Below are 19098 nucleotides of genomic sequence, written 5' to 3'. Positions count from 1 at the left end.
AGGCAGCTGCAGGCAGGGAACATGCTAATTGCCAGCGCGGGAATTTTAGAGTCGATACCGCACACACTGTCCCTTATGAGTAAGAATTAAAAAGCCACATGGTGTCACAGGAAAATCACACTTAAGTGGCACGCAACAGCAGATGAAATGTGGCTCTGCATCGATAAGCCACCCCTCACATGGGCACAGGAGGACTGTACTCATGACCTAGGGACCATGTACCTTCCGTTGGCATGCAGAACTGTTATTGATCCACCTGTAAGCATCTAGCCAGTCAACACCCAAATCATTCTCAAGATTTCTTACAATGTCTGACCCCGACTGAGATCAAAACAAAGCAACAGAAGTATCTCAAGCTCATTTGCCCTTAGTCCAGCCTAAACAACTCAATACATCTGTATTTACAAGATAAACGGGATAAGTAAACTGTTGTGCATATAGGCTGTAGTCAGGTATGTGCGCCATCATACAGAGAGTCACAATATTACTGGCTTGAATACATCTAGACAAACATCATTTTAGAGAGAACTCGCTTTTCGAGTGAGGAGCCCTGGAGGCTGTCATCTTCCCCCCCAAAAGAACGCAGAAGCACAGATGACCTGAGAGTTTCCCACCTGGGCTGTGGCAGAGCTATGAATAGCCTGACATGTTCTCAGAGGGAAGCTGCCCCGAGCTGCTTTAATGAGGCCTGCTACAGCAGCCAGGACAGCTCCCTGGGAACATCAGCAAACACGATCCAGGGAGAGGTCTGGCACCTGACTTCTCCCGACACACATGCATGATGGAACACGTGGGTCCCGTGGTGCACCTGTACACGTAGTGCAATGCACCTGTACACGTAGTGCAATGCACCTGTACATGTAATGCAGTGCATGTTACGGTCAGCTTCCTATGATGTGACAAAGTCTTTGAGCTGCCTCCTAAGGCGCTGAGGTATAATGTGTTATACTTGCAGAATGTTATTTCAGAATTATATTGTCCTTGATTGTGAGCCAAACTGACCATGACACCATGGTGTAAGGCCTTTCTGGCCTCTCCACAAGGACTATTGGAGTTAATGCCATCAGGAGCGTGATCAAAGGGTTCAGGTTGACAGGGTGCCAGATCTGTAAAAGCCCCCCTGGGGTGCAAGTCCATGGAAGGATCGATCCCCCACAGAAGGCCTAATCTAACCCATCACACGATGCTTAACAATGGGGTTTGGGACAGGGTGTAATCAAAAGCCATCCCCACAAAGGTGTCCTAACTGACCTCGGGATACTGCTGAAACCGCATGGCATCGACCAGCTTAATGGGCTCCCAACTAGGTCTACTAAACATCACGCACCCTGAAAACAGCCTACTTTAGGGTATAAAAAGATAGACATCACACATCATAAACCACCAACTGTTTTAGCATGTAAATACACACACAAACACATAAAGATTCAGACAAACGTTTGTGTTCAAATGTGGGTGGGACAACTTTTTTTTTTATAAAACTGAGGATGCGGACATGAAATATAATTGTCTTTATAAAAAGTAGCGGGGACAGATTTGCCGTTCTCAAAATTTGTAAGGATTCCTACGCTGCTCGACATAGATGGTTTGTCTTTGATGATCAAATATCCTCTACGGTGCATTTTATTATTTGTATCAAAAGTAAAAATCAGAGGCCTCACACACAATTTAAATAGCAAAGTCTGAAATCAATGACAGTATTCAATAATGCTAGTTTCAAATGGTTACTAATTGAAGCAGCCTTTATAGTAGATCAATAGCACAATCATCTGATCGTGTAATGTAATTTGATATCCAATGTGTGCCATACTCAACTCAATTAGGCTAAAGACATTTAATGATCATTATGGCTGGAAGGCAGGCATCACAAAAACGTAGTTTTGTCTTCCTTCATTTTGTTTTGTGATTTTATAATAAAAGAGCACATTTGTGACCATCAGATGGAAGTGTCATTTAAAATGTTAAAGCTAAACAAAAACCACCCCTTCCTACTGAAATCACCCACCAGGTGGCTCTCCATACTGAAGTTTAAATCGACGATTTTCTCATGAAGGGTTCACTTTTATAATTAAAATGATAAAACGAATAGGGGGAAATAAAGTCGTGTATCGATGAAAACCTCCGAATAGACGGAACAATAATGGTGCATATGCTCTACTGGCCTAGCTGAGTGTAGCCTACCTACATTGTTAAAATGCCATGGCTGCAATAATCTGATGGAATATGCAAAGCTTTCTTGACTAGGCTTCTTGGTTTGGCTCAAGAGTTTAAACTCGTGGTGTGGGTTAGGTGACCATAGCGGAGGAAAAAAGAAAAGCAGATGGAGGTGCCAGTTGTGTGGCGGATGGTAACTGTCATGCTGAAACGACGTGCCACTGACGACTGTCTGTAGGCGGTAGATAATGGTAAAACGAGAGAGCAGGTGGGCGGAAAGAAAACTGGCTGCGATCAAGGAGTAATCCTGTAAAAAAAACTGCGAACACACATTGAGCATACATTTGGCTGTAGCCAAACGTTGGACACTTGTACAAAGAAATTAATCCGGATTCTTCTTTGGTCAGCGCCAAACTCACGTCCTTCCCTGTGTGCAGGTAAGAGGCACCGATGGAGGGGAATGATTGGATGATTCATGACATTGTACTATACTTTTTATAAACACGTTCATTCTCATCTGTTAATCTTGAATTACAATGAACCGTAGTATATCTAATGATAGGTAAAAATTGCCTGTGAATAGGACAATGATTCCTAGCAGAGGAATAGGTTACAGGTGTTTAGAGCCACCTGTGAGCACAAGTGCAAAGCATACTTTCTCTTTGTAGTATCAGTAAATCTCATTATTTATAGTAAAAGAACGTCTCTATTCAGCCCAAATGCTTGATCAGAGGACCTTATTACAAATATTCGACTTTCTCTTAAGACATCCCAACACACCTGTTGAATTTCTTCAAACCGATTGCTGATATGTTAATTGTTATCTATTCATATCTATTCATTTTCAATTGTTAGTTTAAAAACAGTTCCCCCAACGGAGTCCAGTTATTAGTTTAAAGGAATAGCCTAATACGAAAGACTGAAGAATTAATGCATTAATCAATTAATTAATTAATTAGTCAATTAAGCATCCCGGCAGGAGGACAGGTGTGGCAGATAAGTTCCAGAGGGTTCAGAGGTTCAGGGGTTCCAGAGTTGCCTGGATAGTTAAAAAACAAAACAAAAAAACAACTAGTTGGAGAAAAGTGGAGGTAGTGAGACATAAGAGTAAAATAGTTGTTGTTGTAGTTAGCAGATGGGAATCAGATGTTTGAATGGTTTCTGATTATCAGACGAGTTGGCAGAGGGGAGTTGTAGTGTGGTCTTCTTCCCTCAAACCGTAGTAATACCCAACTCTGTCTTCTGAGTCCAGGCTAAGGAGCATGGGTGTGGAGTTGGCAACGTTACTTCTGCTGCAGCAAGCACTGTCCCTGTGGTCCACCAGTGACGCCATGGAGGCCACCAGCGCTCCAAAGGGGTGCGGCCCTTCCGTCAACTCCTTCTACTACAACCTGTGTGACCTGTCGGCAGTGTGGGGTATTGTGGTCGAGGCTTTCGCTGCTGCAGGAGTGGTGACTGCCTTTGTGCTATTGGTCACCCTCATAGCCAGCATGCCTTTCGTGACAGACAAGAAGAGGAAAGCCATGGTGGCCCTGCAAGCCAGCGTCCTGGTCTTCACCCTGGGGCTGTTTGGACTCACCTTTGCCTTCATCGTGGGCCGGGACTTTATCAGCTGCACAGCGCGGCGTTTCCTGTTTGGTGTGCTGTTCGCAGGCTGCCTGTCGTGCCTGGTGATGCACGGCTTGTGGCTGGCCCTGCTGGAGAGGAGGGGCCGGGGACCCCGGGCCTGGACACTCTGCCTGGGGGCCGTAGCGCTCTGGTTGGTTGAGGTCATCATCAACACTGAGTGGATGATTATCACCGTGGCCCGATACCCTGTTATGGCCTCTGTCATGACAGACGCGTCCTGCAAGATCACCAACCAGGACTTTGTCATGGCTCTGGTCTACGTGATGGCACTGCTGCTGGCCGTGATCCTGATGGCAGTGCCCACGCTGACGCACAAGCACAAGAGCTGGCGCAGAGATGGGGCCTTCATCCTCGCCACGGGGGTCCTCTCCACAGCCATCTGGGTGGCCTGGATCGTCATGTACATCCATGGGAACCAGCTGACTGGGGGCCCCAGCTGGGACGACCCCACTCTCGCCATCGCCCTGGTGGTCAACGCCTGGGTGTTCCTGGTCCTCTACACCATACCAGAGATCTGTTTCCTCAGCCAGGAAGACGAGGACCAGGAGCAGGCCAGTGATGGGGACCACGTCTACCCAGCCAGGAGCCTTGTCTACGACAACATCCTGAAGGACCAGAGCCCTGGCCAGCAAAACATGTACATTGAGAACAAGGCTTTCTCAATGGACGAACCCCATACAGGTATAGAACAGTTAGGCCTCAGTAAACATCCCACACTGGTCAGAAATCGAGTTTCCTGCTTCAGTGCCTTTTCCTGCCAACAGGGCTAGTCATGACCTTATCAGCAAGTCACGCAAACATGGCATACGGTGTCCCTCGTCCCACATCAATCTGGCATGTTCGATGCTATCTTAAAACCGGCTCATTAAAATACTCATGATAAGCTCTCGGATGTAACACGTATCGTATTGTTCTCTTTTTCCTGCTCACCTTCCCCTTCACTTTGCCAGTATTGACCTGCAAATGTATTTGTTTTACGGATGACAGATCAGTTGGAACAGGAGGGCTATTCTCCCTGTCGCTCTCCCTGTCCATGGCTTCCCTCCAGTGCCAGCCTAGATGTACCTGCTGGCTCGAGGGACCTGTGACAGGATGAGATGAGGGTGTGAAGGGGTGACCTTTGCAGCAGACTAAAGAAATAATCCCCCGAACACCTTATGTCATTCGTAATGAGTGTGTGTACAGTACATTCATTAGCACGGCACAAATTGTGTAAGGCTGAAGTTAGAAGTACACTGCTGCATCTTTGACAATCACTGTAGCTCATAATGAACGGTGCTTGAACATCCGTCCTCGGTTCGTTTTTATGAACCGTTGCCATAGAGACGGGAGTGTGCTCATCGTCTTCAAACAGTGGCAGATGTTCAACCCTAACCGTGTACGGTGACATTTGAAAACCTCCAGCAAGAACTACCAGACTGCCTCAGAGCATGGCTGCTACAGGAGTGTAGGCACATCAAGTCTCGCATAAAGATAACAATCTTTCTATTGTAAGTGATTGATGGCCCTCTGTTTCCATCCCCTGCCACCCAGCCCACACTGTGGTGTCTCCGTACAGTGGTTATAACGGCAGACTACGCGGCTGTGTGTACCAACCCACTGAATTGGCCCTCATCACCAAGAGTCTAGCAAATGTGAGTGCAATGCAAACGATGGGACAATTCACGCTCAAGTGCTTTAACGTCTTGACCCTGAACTCATAAGTCTCTCTGACTGGTGTGTGTGTGTGTTTGTCGTTGTCTTGGTACCCCCTCATTAGAGGGAGCAGTCCCAGGAAACCATCCTGCCGAGGGCCACAGCCCCTCCTCTAAACCAGGGCAGCAGCAGCGCCTTGTCCTGCCCTCCACACCCAGCACTGTCACACGCAGCCAGTGTAAGTAGACGTGACCTCTGACCTCCGCCATACACACCACTACTGACTGAAGATGCATGAATGCCTTTCATGGCCTTGCTAAAAAGTCACTGCTCACAGCAATATTGTAGAGTTGGATTACTTTATAAGTAGTTGTATATAAGAGTGGGACTCAGGTGGCTGAGCGGTGAGGGAAGCGGGCTAGTAATCAGAAGGTTGCCAGTTCGACTCCCGGCCGTGCCAAATGACGTTGTGTCCTTGGGCAAGGCACTTCACCCTACTTGCCTCGGGAGAATGTCCCTGTACTTACTGTAAGTCGCTCTGGATAAGAGCGTCTGCTAAATGACAAAATGTAAATGTAAATATAAGGTAATTGGAATTTGTCTTCTTATGCAACCCCATAGAAACACACACACACATCATATGCATTTCTTCAGAGGTCAGATATGAATAACCTTCAGGTGTTTGTTTTCTTGCAGTGCATAGAAGAGCTCATGTTTTACTTCTCTCCCTCAGGGAAACGGTTTGAACAAGAGGCCTCTGTGGTAAACCTGCAGTATGTTGACCCTGTTCCTCTTCAACACCTGTCCACCTCTTTTCTACTCCGCCCTGCCCTGGTGCTTGTGTGTGTGTCTGGTGAAGAAGACCCCTGCTTGAGGGGGCTACTCTCTTGAGAGGCCAATGACCAACAAGATAGCTTTACATTCACAGTAAGTGTGGTGGGTTTACAGTCCACTACCCGCAAGTAAAACCATGCACTGATGGAAAGAGATGACCCCAGAGTAACCAACCCAAAGAGACAATCAATCAGTTTGCTACTCAAATGGGAGTCATAGAGAATCATAAAGGGTTCAGCTTAGGAGACAGAGCTAGTACACGTTCCAGCCTTCAATGTCTCGTTGGCCTCCTGTCCAGGCTACCTTAAGGCGTCAATTTCCCCCTCTTTGTACTGATGCTGTATTTGACCGGAAAGGGTATTTATGCATACCATATCCCCCAACCCTCAAAATGACACATTGAGAACTCTGACGTCTGAAATGGAACCTGTCTACATTGTCATTACTGTAATATCAAGTTATTATAATGTATTTGTGTGTTTTCAAAAACCACTACTTGTGCAGATAGTCTTCTGTGTGTTTGTATCATCAAATCCACAGGTTAAATTGTTATTTTGGTTGTTGTGTATTACCTTGTAGGTGCTTTGGCTTTGTGTTTACATTTAAAAACAATGCAATGATTGAGCAAACAACTATCTGAATGTTAAATATATTTTCATGTAACCTTATCAAACATTGTAGAAAATGATTTGCATGAATGCGTTCACATTTTGTGTAAAGAGAACCATTTAACAACAGTCAACAAATAAATCAGGTAAATGTGTATTTAGTTGTTAAATAAATGAATTATAAACTGAAGGAGCCAGCATACAAAGTCAGGAAGGGAACATTGCATGAGGAAGGTGTCTGAAGTTGAAAGTACTTTTACCTTTACTGGGGTAAGTATTTACATACGCAGTGATAAGCTTCCAAAGCCTGTGGCCTCCTGCAAGTATGCACAATAGTCTGCTGTTGTAATCTGTAGACTTCCTGACTGCGGTAAATGTAAACGTCACAAAGCGCTTGCTTCTCCATATACTTTGTATTGACATTGTGTGTTCCATTTCTCTCATACTTGCAGTATATCCAACATTGACAGCTGCAAAATGAGCATGATTTTTTATCTGTGAGCAGCGCAGTGATTTAGCCATTCACACATTTAAAACGAGATAATCCACTTTTTCTTATGAAACAAGTGACACAGTGTGCACGAGCAGTTAGCACAGCACCAGTGGCATGCGCAGAGACTAGCCAGAAGCACTGTATGTCCATATATCTGTTACATAAAGAGGCTGAGTGGGCACAGAGAAAGCACTCTCACTCTCACATCTGAAAATACTCTTTTGCATGACTGACTATCGATCTGTTTCCAAATGGCAATCTAGTTGTGAGTAACTTGCAATGAGCACGTGTTGATGTTTCACTTGAAATAAGAGCTTGCGCTTAGCAGAAAGGCTGTCCTTGTTTCACCTCCTCAGTGAAACGTACATTTGTTCAGGGGTAATTTACCAGTGGACACTCAGGCACACTCAATAACTGTGGAGTTTCTGCTGCCTAGCAGCGTACTGGATGCCCTCCCAGTCCCACTCTCTCCCACCATCCATGTGCACGTTAAGAGAGACAGTGGAAACAGAAAGCATGGTTTTATAATCAACGGATGTTTTTTTATAGATAGCAACTAAGGCATGTGAATTGTGAGCTACGCCAATACATGTGAGCTTGGCGAGGTAGACTAGACTTTGTATTGGCCAGCAAGATACAATTTCCTTAGGACAACCGATGGAGAAAAAGCAATAACTGTGTCGGTGGAATATATATTTCAACAAATTGGAATAGGTATAGTTGTTATTTTTATTAAATAACTTAAAATCAAGACTTTTCTCAAATCAATGTAAAACAATAGTCCTTTCTGGGACAATAAAACTGATCAACAGCTATGAGGTTCTTCCATGTGCCTGAGCCAATTAGAGACTCATTAGCCAGATTGGTTGACAGGATGTCGATCTGTGCCACTGACTCTGGACAACATCAAAGCCACAGTCTGGATTAACTTGAGTTACTTTTGTTGCCAATCATTACCATAGCCTGATAATGAGCTACGTTATTCAGGAATACCAGTTAGCTTTGGAAAAGGCAGGACTTATGCTTTCCTCAAGGCCAAACATTTGGCGGTGCTTAGGTTCAGATGCTGTCCTGCCACCACTAAACATCACAGCCACCTGTCCCACTCACTGAGCCTGTCACTATGACAACCTTCTTCAGACACACACACACACAAATCTGCAGGACAGTTTGATGATCTAGCTGGTCAAAACAGGACTGATTCTGAATCACCACAATCACTAGAGTGCAGGGTTCCCATACGTTCAGACTAATGATTCTGACTGAGAGTAGAGGAGGAAGGCATCCAGAGTGGTAAAGTAATAAACTCACATTACAAAACAGTGTCAGAGCGTCCGTAACACGAAAAAAAAGCTAGGAAACAGCAACAACAAAAAAAGTGGTGCATTGTTTGGTCTTGAGGCCAATACTTGGACAAAGGGTCCATTCATGGCTGGAGCGAGCGGATAGAATCAACCTTTTCAGGATTACTTAGGTAAATAGGCTGTGCCAGGCTCTTGTAAGCTTTTTATATACAAAGCGCAGGTGATTTGCTTAGGTCTGGTCATCGAGATATGACGTGATCAAGTCCAGCTGTCACTGTCACTGTGGCCACGGTTTCCGGTCTTCAGAGGAGGATTAGCACCTATGATCTAATGTTCAAGGAAGGTTTTGCAGGAAAAGCCTAACAATTTGTATACCAACGTAAAAATAATAAGCATTTATTTAAATAATCACAATTTTTTGGAACAAGGCTTTCCATAGACGTACAAACAATACAAACATAGCTGTGTTTAGGGAATTTGACTGCCATCTAGTGGCCATAATCTAGAAATGCCAAAATTATTTTGTTTCTTTAGCCCTGTCTTTGCATGGTGTTCAGTCCAGAGAGCCTCCAAATGGAAAGGCTTTCAAATTTACGATCGAGTTGCCAGTCCATGTCTCAATAGCTCTTTAGCCACATACAATGAGTCTGACTTTCCACCAGGAGGCCATCTAGCCCATTCCACTGTTCCAGTCCACCAAAATACCACTAAGATGCTCTCTGTACACTGGATGGGTATCAGTCATGTGACGAGGCTAGCCCTTGTTCCTGGTTCTGTGTGGTAATGCTGGCGATGTGAGGCTTCAGAGGTTCATGAGCTTGTCCAGGCCAGCAGCCCTGCTTTCCTGCTGCTTCAGTTTCTGCTTCTTGAGGTGACGGTACGCCTCCACCACACGCAGCCTCTCTTCCTCCACGATCCTCTGCCTGGCCATGGAGGGCTTGACCGTAGAGCTTGTGGCTTGGCCCAGTAGGGAGTTCAGCAGCAGAGCCTTGTTGATGCCCTGGAGGTACAATATAGACAAACCTAATTCAATCCCATTAAAAATAATTTTTTACATAAGTATAAGAGGTATGGACAGCAACATTATATGAGATCCAATATGGTCTTTCTCGCTCATTCTCTCACACATCCCCCACTTACCTGTCCCTTTAAAGCCGCCTTCTTTGGTTTAACACTCAAAGTTGGTGGGGCCATAGCAACTTCACCAAATTTAACTTTATCTACAGACAAATGAGAAGAAGAAAAAACATCAGACAATGTCGACAGGAATTGTACTGCTCTACACAACACCATGTTTTCCACAGTACATACCAATGAGCTTATCGTTTTCCATCTTATCTTCTCGTCTGTCCAGCTTCTTTTTATGCAGCCTCTGAAGCCGGGACTTATTATACCTGCAGATCATATTTTAAATGATCAAAAGCTGCTTATTTTTGGGGTTGTTGAAAATCTGTGTATAGCATGATGACACCACTTACTCTTTCTTTTTCTCTGACTTCTGGTTTTCTTCCGGCTCCTCCTGGTCCTCCACCAGCTCAGGTTGTCTCTCAACTTGGTTCTTGGTGAGGAAAAGGACATGCTGAGTCTCGCTGTTCATGCGTTGAACGTAGGATTTCTCTGACTCCTTCTTTCTTCTACGAAAATGGGGGACTGGGATTTCCTCAACCTGGGTCTCTGCTTTCATCTTAGGTTTGGGAGTAATGACTACAGGTAGAAGAAGAGAAATCAGACACCAGACACACAAAATAGCCTACATGGAACACAATGTTATAATAATGTTAAATGCTGACATCTAACGTTTCTGACCTTTTTTAATCTTTTCGGTCGGCTTAGGCTTTGGTCTTTTTCCCTTTTTCATTCTCTCTTTACTTTTCATAATTTCACGGAGACGAAATGGGATTTGCTGGAGATGTTCGTCTTGTTTTGGCCTCTCATCTCGCTTTGGCTTCTTACTGCACACAGAAACGCACAAAATGACAGAATCATTCAGAAATCATCCAGGTGTATCATACCTCAATAATCGCGTAATCATCGAGTAATGTACTCTGTAGTTATTAACTACAACTAGACAACCGTACACTCGATTGATTATAAACATGCTAGCTAGCTGGCTAGCTAAGTAACTTGAAATCGTCTGTCGAATTTGTGTGCTGTCGAGAGCAAACTCGTTTTATACCTAACATGTTGTCCGATTTTGCCGCCTCGTTTTAACGTCTCACTCGATTCAGTCTGTTTACGCTTTCCCATGTTGTTTTCTGATATCTGGGGATAATATTTTCAAAACAGCAAACCACATGGGTGTACATGGACCATCAACTCTGACCCCTCACCCTCAACCTCTCAGGTTCAGCCAACCAGCACTTGACGACTGAAAATGCGAACTGTTTCCTGCTTTTACCATGTGCCACCGCAAGATGGCGTAAATGGTCTGTTTGCCTCTACAAGACCATTTAAAAAAGAAATACATTCCCCCTCAAATATGTTTTCTGTTAGATCTGTGAACTGGACACATTTACTTAAAACTGTAAGATTGTGTCTTTTTATATTTTGGGGGGGTGTGTTTTAGTCAGATTTAGGTTAGCCCTTGAGTGTAGCCTACTCTGTGCTTTATCAGCAACATTGCAAAGGCCTTGCAGGAGCTGATGCTGATGTGGTAGCGTTAGGGCAGTGGAGAGATGAGGAGGGCTCAGTTTCCCTCTTCTCACATGTCAGTGAGGCGTGGGGATCATGATACAGCCAGTGGACTGAGTACTGGCACACGTGTTATGGCACCTGTATGCCCCGGGTCTGGTCTGGTGTCCCTGTATCTTCAGAATGGCTTCATAGTGGAAACCCTGGAACTCATGCTTGTTTCATTGCATTTTATTAGCACACTTCTGCAACTCTGTAGATGTTGCAGAAATGGTGATCCTCATAGTAAACATTTGAAAGAAATAACCCTGTATTTCATTTACATTTAGTCATTTAGCAGACGCTCTTATCCAGAATCGAACTGGCAACCTTCAGATTACTAGCCCGATTCCCTAACCGCTCAGCCACCTGACTCCCGTATTAGCATGTTTGTTTTCTGTCTGTGCGTTTGTGTGTCTTACAGTGTGTGCCCCTGATTATAGTATGTCTCAGATTACAGAGGGGATCTGTAATCCATGAGATAAAAGGTGCAGGTACTGTAGAAGGGGATTACTACATATGCGTAATGTACTCAATCTGCGAGACTGCTGATGAGAAGAGAATGGGGTTTAGTGTTTCCCACATACATCCCCACAGAAAGGTGGTGTTCCCCAGAACAGAAATATATGCATGACTTTGTTCTCCCAGGATTGGGGTCCTGTGTGGAGAAAGGATTAGATCATTTCTGCACCTGATGGGAGAAGTACAATGGTAATTCTGGGATGTTTTCCCTCAGTTTTTCCAGAAATAACACCAGGCAAACCTTGTAGTTTAGAAGCTGTCCTGGCCTCTGAGGCACCTATAGATAGATGGATCTCTAAAGTGTGTGAAACAAATGCAAATGCAATATACATAGTTTACAATTGTGTCCTTGCCCTATTTTCATTTGTCGTCTTTCGATGATTTTTTCGTGTGAGAAGGATGCAATCGAACCAGAAACAAGGGACCTTGCATAATGTTGTGCCTCTGACGTAAAAGACTAGGATCATCTCTTTCTAAAAGAGCTTATACCCACCTACCCCTCTCGCTCTGCTCTCCCTCTTCAGATCTCCTCCCACGACAGAGGTGGTCACACGGCCCGTGCACTTTACTGGTATCGCCATGGCAGCACATTTTCAGGCCCTGTCATAATCCCCTTGAGGTGTCGGGAGTATAAGAGGCCCCCTGGACACCCTATTCATTCAAAAGCAAACCTGGTTGTGACAGTCTCGACTGAGAGATACCACAGCTGGTAAGTACTGAGCACTGAGGCCAAGATGAGGACAGGGATGGGATTCAATTACTTGGGTCGTTGTTTACCATTGAACATTTTAGAAAAGTTATGAGATGATGAGATGACATGCTTTTACGATGCTTTTGTATTGTTTAAAGAGAACACACAAAGTCAATCCGCGGGGAGGATGTTAGGTCACATGATTGGTCAAATCTCAATCAATCAATCCATTAAATGGTCTCACTCAGGTTTTACTTGGAATCAAAAAATGGATTCACTGTTGGATGTGATTGGCCAGAGGCGATGAGGTGTTAATTGTCGTTCTGCAACTTCAGCATGTCCTGGCATTAATCTGATTATCAAGGGTGCTCTGTGGCTCCCTAGCAGTGTGGAAACCTGTTCATTTAAGTGAATATGGGATTATGGATGCTTCCATAGTGACGGGGAGAAATATATCTCAGTGGGGCGATTCATCTGAGATTATTGTCTCAGGTGCATGTCATTTGATGGGACAGTTTAAATGGTGGAAATTAGACGAGGGATGAGCATTTGTTACAATGAGTCATGTCTGTCTGTATGATATAAAAAGCTTGCTTATATAACATATGAATTACAAATCTTCTGTTCTTCGCTTCATCAGAGTGACCAAACCCGCAGACAAATACGTCTCAGCATTCTCAGCAGACCACCAGCCAGTAAAACAGAAGGATGAATCTGGAGGTAGCCCAACCTGATGTGAAGTCTGGAAACAAGGCAGCAACCAGAGCTACTGCCCCTGGCTCTCCTCGCAAGGGAGCCCCTAAATTCAAGCAAAGGAACACCCGCCAGTTTAAAAGCAAGCCCCCCAAGCGGGGTGTCATTGGGTGAGAACCTCATTGGCCTACAGTGCAGACTGTGGTTCACCGGAGGAGTTGTGTCTAATTCGATGTGGTGGTTGGACTGTCAACTGCTGAAGCACATTGCAGATGCCATTACTGACATTACTTTTTTCCCCCCATGATGCTCAAGTGTGTTCTGTTTGTTATTCACAGATTTGGAGATGATATTCCTGGAATGGAGGGTCTTGGCACTGGTAAATTGACATGTTTGACACGTCACCAATATCCTTAACTAATAGAGTAAAAATTGCATTGATATTTGGTGTGTAATTCCTTCTTCCTGTTACCTTCAACAGACATCACGGTCATCTGCCCCTGGGAGGCCTACAGTCATCTGGAACTTCATGAATTAGCTCAGTATGGCATCATCTAAGCTCTTTCCCCATGTCATCAACTTAAGAATCCTCGCTTCTGGCAAGTGGATCTATTTATTGAAGTCTGTCAAACGTCTATACACTCGAAACAAATGTACTCTTCTCGGTCATTGTTTTGACTGTATTCAAAGATATCAAGGTTGACATTCTGCTCTCATGTAGTATCATTTGAGGTATTCTCATTTGAATTTCTCTCTGCCAAGTCATACTGTTTCAGTAACAAACTAGCCAATCATATTTTACTCTTTAAAAGTTTCCCTCTCACTCCCTCCTCACCTCCTGCAGGACCCGAATGACAATCTAGCTGTTCGGCTTTTTCTTATTCCGTAGTTCATTTCCTCACTTTGTCATGTGAAGGTGAACAACAGACATGTTACCTGCTCAGGGAGAACCTTTTCCTCTTTCCCAACATTTCTTCTTTCCTTCCTGCTCATTGGGCCACTATGTATACTTGCTTGAACCACCTTGTTCGGAATACTTAATACTACTGTAATGTCTCCCATCTATACCAATGCATACTGTTCTATTCCTGTACTCTTTTATACTGTAGTTATAGTTTCCTAATCCTTCTCAAGCTGCCATTTTGATACACCATTTCCAGATTTAAGTGCTGAGTGTATGTTTAGTGGAGGAGTATGTGGAACAGTAACTGAGAGCAGCTTTGTGTGATGATGAACTTGGCTCATGTTACTGGCCTTAAAGTACTAATTGTGGGAACTTTGTAGGGAATTTTGTACATAATCAACTGCATTGGATTGGTTTGAACATACTCAGAATAAAGCTTGAGAATTATTTTTTACTGTAAGAACACCATTGTCTTGTTTTGGGTTGATTCATCATATTGCTTTTGGTTTCATTCTGAAACTTGGAACACAACCTGGGAATCATTGCCAAAAAATGTAGTACGTACACAGAACTGGTATGTAAAAAATATACTTTTCACACACTGATATGATTTCCATTTACAGTCCAATCAATGAAACAAACCAAGGAAAAATTAAACAAATCAAATGTTTGAGGGAGTTCCAGTCGTTTTATGAACAAACAAAATCACACTTAGACATATTGTAGGTAATTCCAAAGGGATGATGTCAGATCGTAGCACCAGATGTGAGTCACAAAACAACCCTATCCAAGCATAAATAACATGAGATATTCTTCTAAATTCAGCACATCTGATTATGTGCAACTACACATAGATAATCCACTGCAGCTCCCATCAATGTTCATTGACTGATTACTCCAGCATGCCAAGGGAAGGGGGTCGAATGTAAAGACCAACTACCCATGTGTAGAAGCAGGCTTCATTGACTGCAAAACGAGTCAAATATTGTGAAGCAGCCCGTCAGACTTTAGGCTGCTCTGCCCTAGCCTTGCTCCAGTGGATACTGTCCAGCAGGCGTGTTGTGATTAAAAGAGTCAGGATCTGGACCCCCAGGATGACAGTGGCCACCACCCCAATCACCCCTGTGTGCTGCTCTATCCAGCGGGAGATGCCCCCCAGGCAGCCCCCCAGGAAGATGACGCTCTGGGCAGAGAACTCTCCCAGCTGCTGGGCCCCCACGCCACACTGGGAGTTCCACACCGTGCCGTTCTCCATGGGGTCCACACAGCAGGTGGCGGGAACTCCACAGGCCAGCACACCTGGCGAGGAGCAATTGTAGTACCTGGACAGAATGTGTTAGATTTGATTTTGTGTTAGGCTACTCTAGGCTGTGTATAAACAATTTTGAATCTTGATTATAGAAAAGAACTACATTCAAGAAAAAACTGAACATTTACATATTTTTTACCAAGGCATACTATTACAAACGTATGAATAGGTGGTCTTATATGGTCTTATAAAAAGTTGAAACGGCAAAAAATGAGTTTAAAACGGAGTAATGTAACATGCTGTGCCATATCGGATTTGCCAGCACATACTGCACAGTGCATACTGTTAAAAACTGGGCCTGTCAGACAATAGTCCTCGACCAGCCTACTCACATGTTGATCTCCCAGTCACGGTAGTTGTCAGCCCCACAGCACTGCAGGCCAATCTGGATCTCATCCGTGATGAACCTCAGGTCCAGGTCATCCTGGTAGCGGGCCATGGCCGAGAGCATCCCAGTGCGCAGGAATCCCCCGATCTGGTCCTGCAGGCTGTAGGCCATGATGGCCACCAGGACCTGGGCTGTGACCAACACCAGCACAGCGGCAGAAAAGACCCTTAGCAGGCAGCAGTTCTCCCTCAGGGCCCCCACACAGCCTGAGAGGCAGAGGACGGAGAGCACAAGCCCCACAGTCACAAACAGCAGCATCGGGTCGGTGCCTATGCTGCCGATCTTCTCCTGGGCGAGGGACTCTTTGTTGATGAGGCCCCAGAGCCCGAGGACCAGGACCACCAGGCCCAGCACGGTGAACAGCAGGTTGCTGATGAAGAGGAGGTATTTGAGGATGTAGTCCGTGCAGGAGTAGTGGCGACGTGGCCGTCCTACCCTGGTTCCCCTGGAGGCCTCTGTGGCCTGGTGGTGACCATCAGGGATCTGCTGTGAAGACTCCTGATCCAAACTGCCCTCAGTCCCAGCATGCACCGCTGCTTCGGCTCCCTCTTTATCGGAATCTGCCTTCGGATGAGAAAATGGAGTCAGCACTGAACCAACTCTGCTTTGACACGAATGGATATGTTAACTGTAATTCTTGACAACCCTTGGACGTGTGAAATGTTTTTAATTCAAGCCACATACACATGTATTCAAAACTAAACTGTACAAACAAATGAAACCTTTCTTGACAAACTGTCTCTGACATATTGTGTATATTTGGAAGTCAACTACCTATTTGTTACTGTACCTTTGGTATTAGTGGGCTGGTCTCATTCGGAGTGGTTTCTCTCTTGAACCAGGGGAAGGGAAAACTTCTCATTAACTGGAACCTCCTCATCTTCCCCACTGCCGGGAGAAGACTGTCCTCTCAGCTGCTCAGAAGGATCCAGCGGCAGGAGTGGGAAAGCAACACGAACGAGTACAGTAGGAGCGAGAGTGGGAGTGTGTGTGCGAATGAGTGAGAGAGCAAGAGAGAGCGAGAGGTGGGGAGGGGGGAGAGATCAGGGCAACTATGCAGGGAATGGCTCAGGGCTACTAGTCTTGGGATTCCAGCATCATGTGAGAGTCACAGTGCTGGGATTAAGGAGTGATCAGAGCATGGCTGACTGAATGACTGAGGAGGAAGAGATGCAGGAAGAACAGACCCTCCTCAGATCGACAACCATGTGATGATCAAGCAGTGAGACGACGGCACGCAAAATAGTGGAAGAAAGGATGTCCTGCATGGGATGATAAAAAGGTGTTAATAGAACAACAATTCAATTAAATAAAAAAGTGTCAAAAAAGCAATGAAGACATTGATAACCTATTTGAACGTAAAACGTTTTTTGTATTTGATTTTAATACTGCATAGGTTCATTGTAGTTCATTTTTACTGTCTCTGTATTCATAAAAATAAAAACGACTTGGCAAATATAAACTCAATCCATTCAGTGAGTCTGCTGTATGCATATGAGCTCTGGGCCAGGCTGGGTGAGATGGTTAATCTTTAGCACCTGTTCTTTTGCAGTGTTATCCAAAAATCATAAAACACAGAAACTTCTGAAAGCAAGCCCAGCAGATATCTCCTCCAAGCAGCCATAGTCTGGTGAGTGTAAGTGCTTGACTTACCTCCACCCTTTCAAAGACAAACAATGACTCTCTTAATTATTACAATGATAGACATCTAACAATAAAGTTGTTATTACTTTTCAGTTATTGTATTCATGTTCATAGCTTGGCTACCAGCTGCATGGCCTGGCTGCATTCATATCCTTCTCCAGCAGAGGGACTTGCCAGCCTGCTATGCTTTTAAACAATTGAGTTCAGCCAATTCTGAGGATGTATTGGCATGTATATGCAAATTAATTTACAATTTGCAGTGTCAAAGTGACATTTCAGGAAATAACAATGAAAGCGAGTTTCTTGTCCTTCTTTGAGGAGAATGGGCCGTAAAAAAAACTACAACAATCATTATTACATCACTCAAATGACTTTAGTGAGTTTTTAAAACATGCTGTTTATTTTAATTTTCAGATCTAGACCATCATGGTGTTCACATCATAGAGCCTGACGCTTTCTTAGAACACTGTGAGTTACATTCGCATGGAACTTAAAACAGATTTTGCCAGCTATTAAATATCTCACGCTCTGACGTGTTATCCATCTTGGGATCACTGGCTTGGCTCAGGCCTGCCTGACGACTTGGCCTTGTCAGTAGATGGCGGTCCAGGTGTACCTGCTGGTTTAGGGGTCCCAGGCAGTCATCTGTTTTACTTGGCCTTCCTTAAAGATTCTCCAGGGTAGTAGTTTAGCACAATGGGTATCCCAACAATCGCTTATGCAGACTTTCCAGAACCCCGGACATGATTTGACTGTCTAAAGCCAACCACATACCTCACCTGTCAGTGCCAGTCTCCTAGAGCCCAAACAGAAGACTTTACTCTCCAAATGAGAGTCTCGTTGATGAGAAGAAACTGCTCAACTGACTCCAAAAACATCATCCAAAGTTGGAATTACAACTAATTTCCATAGGAAATAGGAACGTGTTTTTCCACTTCCAATCCCTGCAGGAGAAACAAGTCCTGGAGGGGAGCAGTCAAATCTTAATCCACATGTTGATATTTCATTGAAGACTCAAGTGAAGAGATTCCTCATTGTTTACATGTGTGCACACACAGTACACTAAACACTATACGGAACGTTTTTGCATCATTCCTGCAAAGTGATCTCATTACATTCCTCATGGTCAAACGGTAGTCTGTGACGCCACCAAATGTCTACAGGCAGCACATACCGTGTGACAGATGCGTTTGGTGCCGCTGTCTTATAGAAACAGTCAACAGCTTATCACCTCTAACCGTCTAACCGTTAGCCATCTACAACAGCCAACTCTGCAGACGGGTACATAAACCACTAAACTTTTACGAGTGGAGCGCTGTGAGGGAGCCTTCCAAGCTTGTTAATTTCTTTTATGACTCGCTCCACACTGGCTTCACTACTGGTACCATATTATCTCAGGCACACATCAGTTCCGAAGCTTCTCTCATTGAAAGGTGAAAAGAGTCACAGAGACAGATGGAGGACTGTAAGTGGTGAGCATCAATCTGTTGGTAATTATTCCACCTGTCTTCTGTTCTGGAACAGCGCGAGGAGGATGAGGGGCCTTCCTGTGCGGGAGTTCAAGGCCTGGGAACACTGCATCCGGCAGACCTTATTATCGTACAGTATTTCCACTCCATC

The 19098-nt window shown here is 44.6% G+C and overlaps 4 protein-coding genes across 4 annotated transcripts; 2 read left to right on the top strand and 2 right to left on the bottom strand.

Moving 5' to 3' along the window:
• The first annotated feature begins 3416 nt into the window (after nucleotides 1-3416).
• On the top strand, nucleotides 3417-6244 carry LOC136941210 (G-protein coupled receptor family C group 5 member C-like). Its single transcript, XM_067233656.1, has 4 exons — nucleotides 3417-4464; nucleotides 5317-5417; nucleotides 5543-5656; nucleotides 6152-6244. The coding sequence occupies exons 1-4, from the start codon at nucleotides 3417-3419 to the stop codon at nucleotides 6182-6184; spliced, it is 1296 nt and encodes a 431-aa protein (XP_067089757.1). The 3' UTR covers nucleotides 6185-6244.
• Nucleotides 6245-9037: 2793 nt separating this feature from the next.
• ccdc137 (coiled-coil domain containing 137) lies at nucleotides 9038-10975 on the bottom strand. The gene is made up of 6 exons (XM_067233084.1): nucleotides 10834-10975; nucleotides 10464-10609; nucleotides 10136-10361; nucleotides 9969-10051; nucleotides 9798-9877; nucleotides 9038-9657 (listed from the first exon to the last, which is right to left on the bottom strand). Exons 1-6 carry the CDS (start codon nucleotides 10902-10904, stop codon nucleotides 9460-9462), a joined length of 804 nt encoding a protein of 267 aa, XP_067089185.1. The 5' UTR covers nucleotides 10905-10975; the 3' UTR covers nucleotides 9038-9459.
• A 2273-nt stretch (nucleotides 10976-13248) lies between these two features.
• On the top strand, nucleotides 13249-13791 carry LOC136940868 (retinal cone rhodopsin-sensitive cGMP 3',5'-cyclic phosphodiesterase subunit gamma-like). Its single transcript, XM_067233194.1, has 3 exons — nucleotides 13249-13403; nucleotides 13572-13612; nucleotides 13715-13791. The coding sequence occupies exons 1-3, from the start codon at nucleotides 13249-13251 to the stop codon at nucleotides 13789-13791; spliced, it is 273 nt and encodes a 90-aa protein (XP_067089295.1).
• Nucleotides 13792-15137: 1346 nt separating this feature from the next.
• Nucleotides 15138-16714, bottom strand: tspan10 (tetraspanin 10). The gene is made up of 3 exons (XM_067233599.1): nucleotides 16625-16714; nucleotides 15779-16398; nucleotides 15138-15459 (listed from the first exon to the last, which is right to left on the bottom strand). Exons 1-3 carry the CDS (start codon nucleotides 16712-16714, stop codon nucleotides 15138-15140), a joined length of 1032 nt encoding a protein of 343 aa, XP_067089700.1.
• Between the last annotated feature and the right edge of the window lie 2384 nt (nucleotides 16715-19098).

Source organism: Osmerus mordax, chromosome 3, assembly GCF_038355195.1.
Source record: "Osmerus mordax isolate fOsmMor3 chromosome 3, fOsmMor3.pri, whole genome shotgun sequence".
In the NCBI taxonomy this organism is placed as follows: Eukaryota; Metazoa; Chordata; class Actinopteri; order Osmeriformes; family Osmeridae; genus Osmerus; species Osmerus mordax.
Note: the sequence above shows the minus strand (reverse complement) of the source record. Positions and strands in the feature narration are given on the sequence as shown.

Coding starts and splice junctions, on each gene's coding strand:
- LOC136941210 (XM_067233656.1), top strand. CDS start 3,417: ATGGGTGTGGAGTTGGCAACGTTACTTCTGCTGCAGCAAGCACTGTCC. Junction 4,465..5,316: donor AATGGACGAACCCCATACAG/GTATAGAACAGT, acceptor CCTGCCACCCAG/CCCACACTGTGGTGTCTCCG. Junction 5,418..5,542: donor TCACCAAGAGTCTAGCAAAT/GTGAGTGCAATG, acceptor CCCCCTCATTAG/AGGGAGCAGTCCCAGGAAAC.
- ccdc137 (XM_067233084.1), bottom strand. CDS start 10,904: ATGGGAAAGCGTAAACAGACTGAATCGAGTGAGACGTTAAAACGAGGC. Junction 9,878..9,968: donor GGAAAACGATAAGCTCATTG/GTATGTACTGTG, acceptor ATTTGTCTGTAG/ATAAAGTTAAATTTGGTGAA. Junction 9,658..9,797: donor AGGCGGCTTTAAAGGGACAG/GTAAGTGGGGGA, acceptor TTGTACCTCCAG/GGCATCAACAAGGCTCTGCT.
- LOC136940868 (XM_067233194.1), top strand. CDS start 13,249: ATGAATCTGGAGGTAGCCCAACCTGATGTGAAGTCTGGAAACAAGGCA. Junction 13,404..13,571: donor CCCAAGCGGGGTGTCATTGG/GTGAGAACCTCA, acceptor TGTTATTCACAG/ATTTGGAGATGATATTCCTG. Junction 13,613..13,714: donor AATGGAGGGTCTTGGCACTG/GTAAATTGACAT, acceptor TACCTTCAACAG/ACATCACGGTCATCTGCCCC.
- tspan10 (XM_067233599.1), bottom strand. CDS start 16,714: ATGAGGAGGTTCCAGTTAATGAGAAGTTTTCCCTTCCCCTGGTTCAAG. Junction 16,399..16,624: donor CCAGCCCACTAATACCAAAG/GTACAGTAACAA, acceptor TCTCATCCGAAG/GCAGATTCCGATAAAGAGGG. Junction 15,460..15,778: donor CGTGACTGGGAGATCAACAT/GTGAGTAGGCTG, acceptor CATTCTGTCCAG/GTACTACAATTGCTCCTCGC.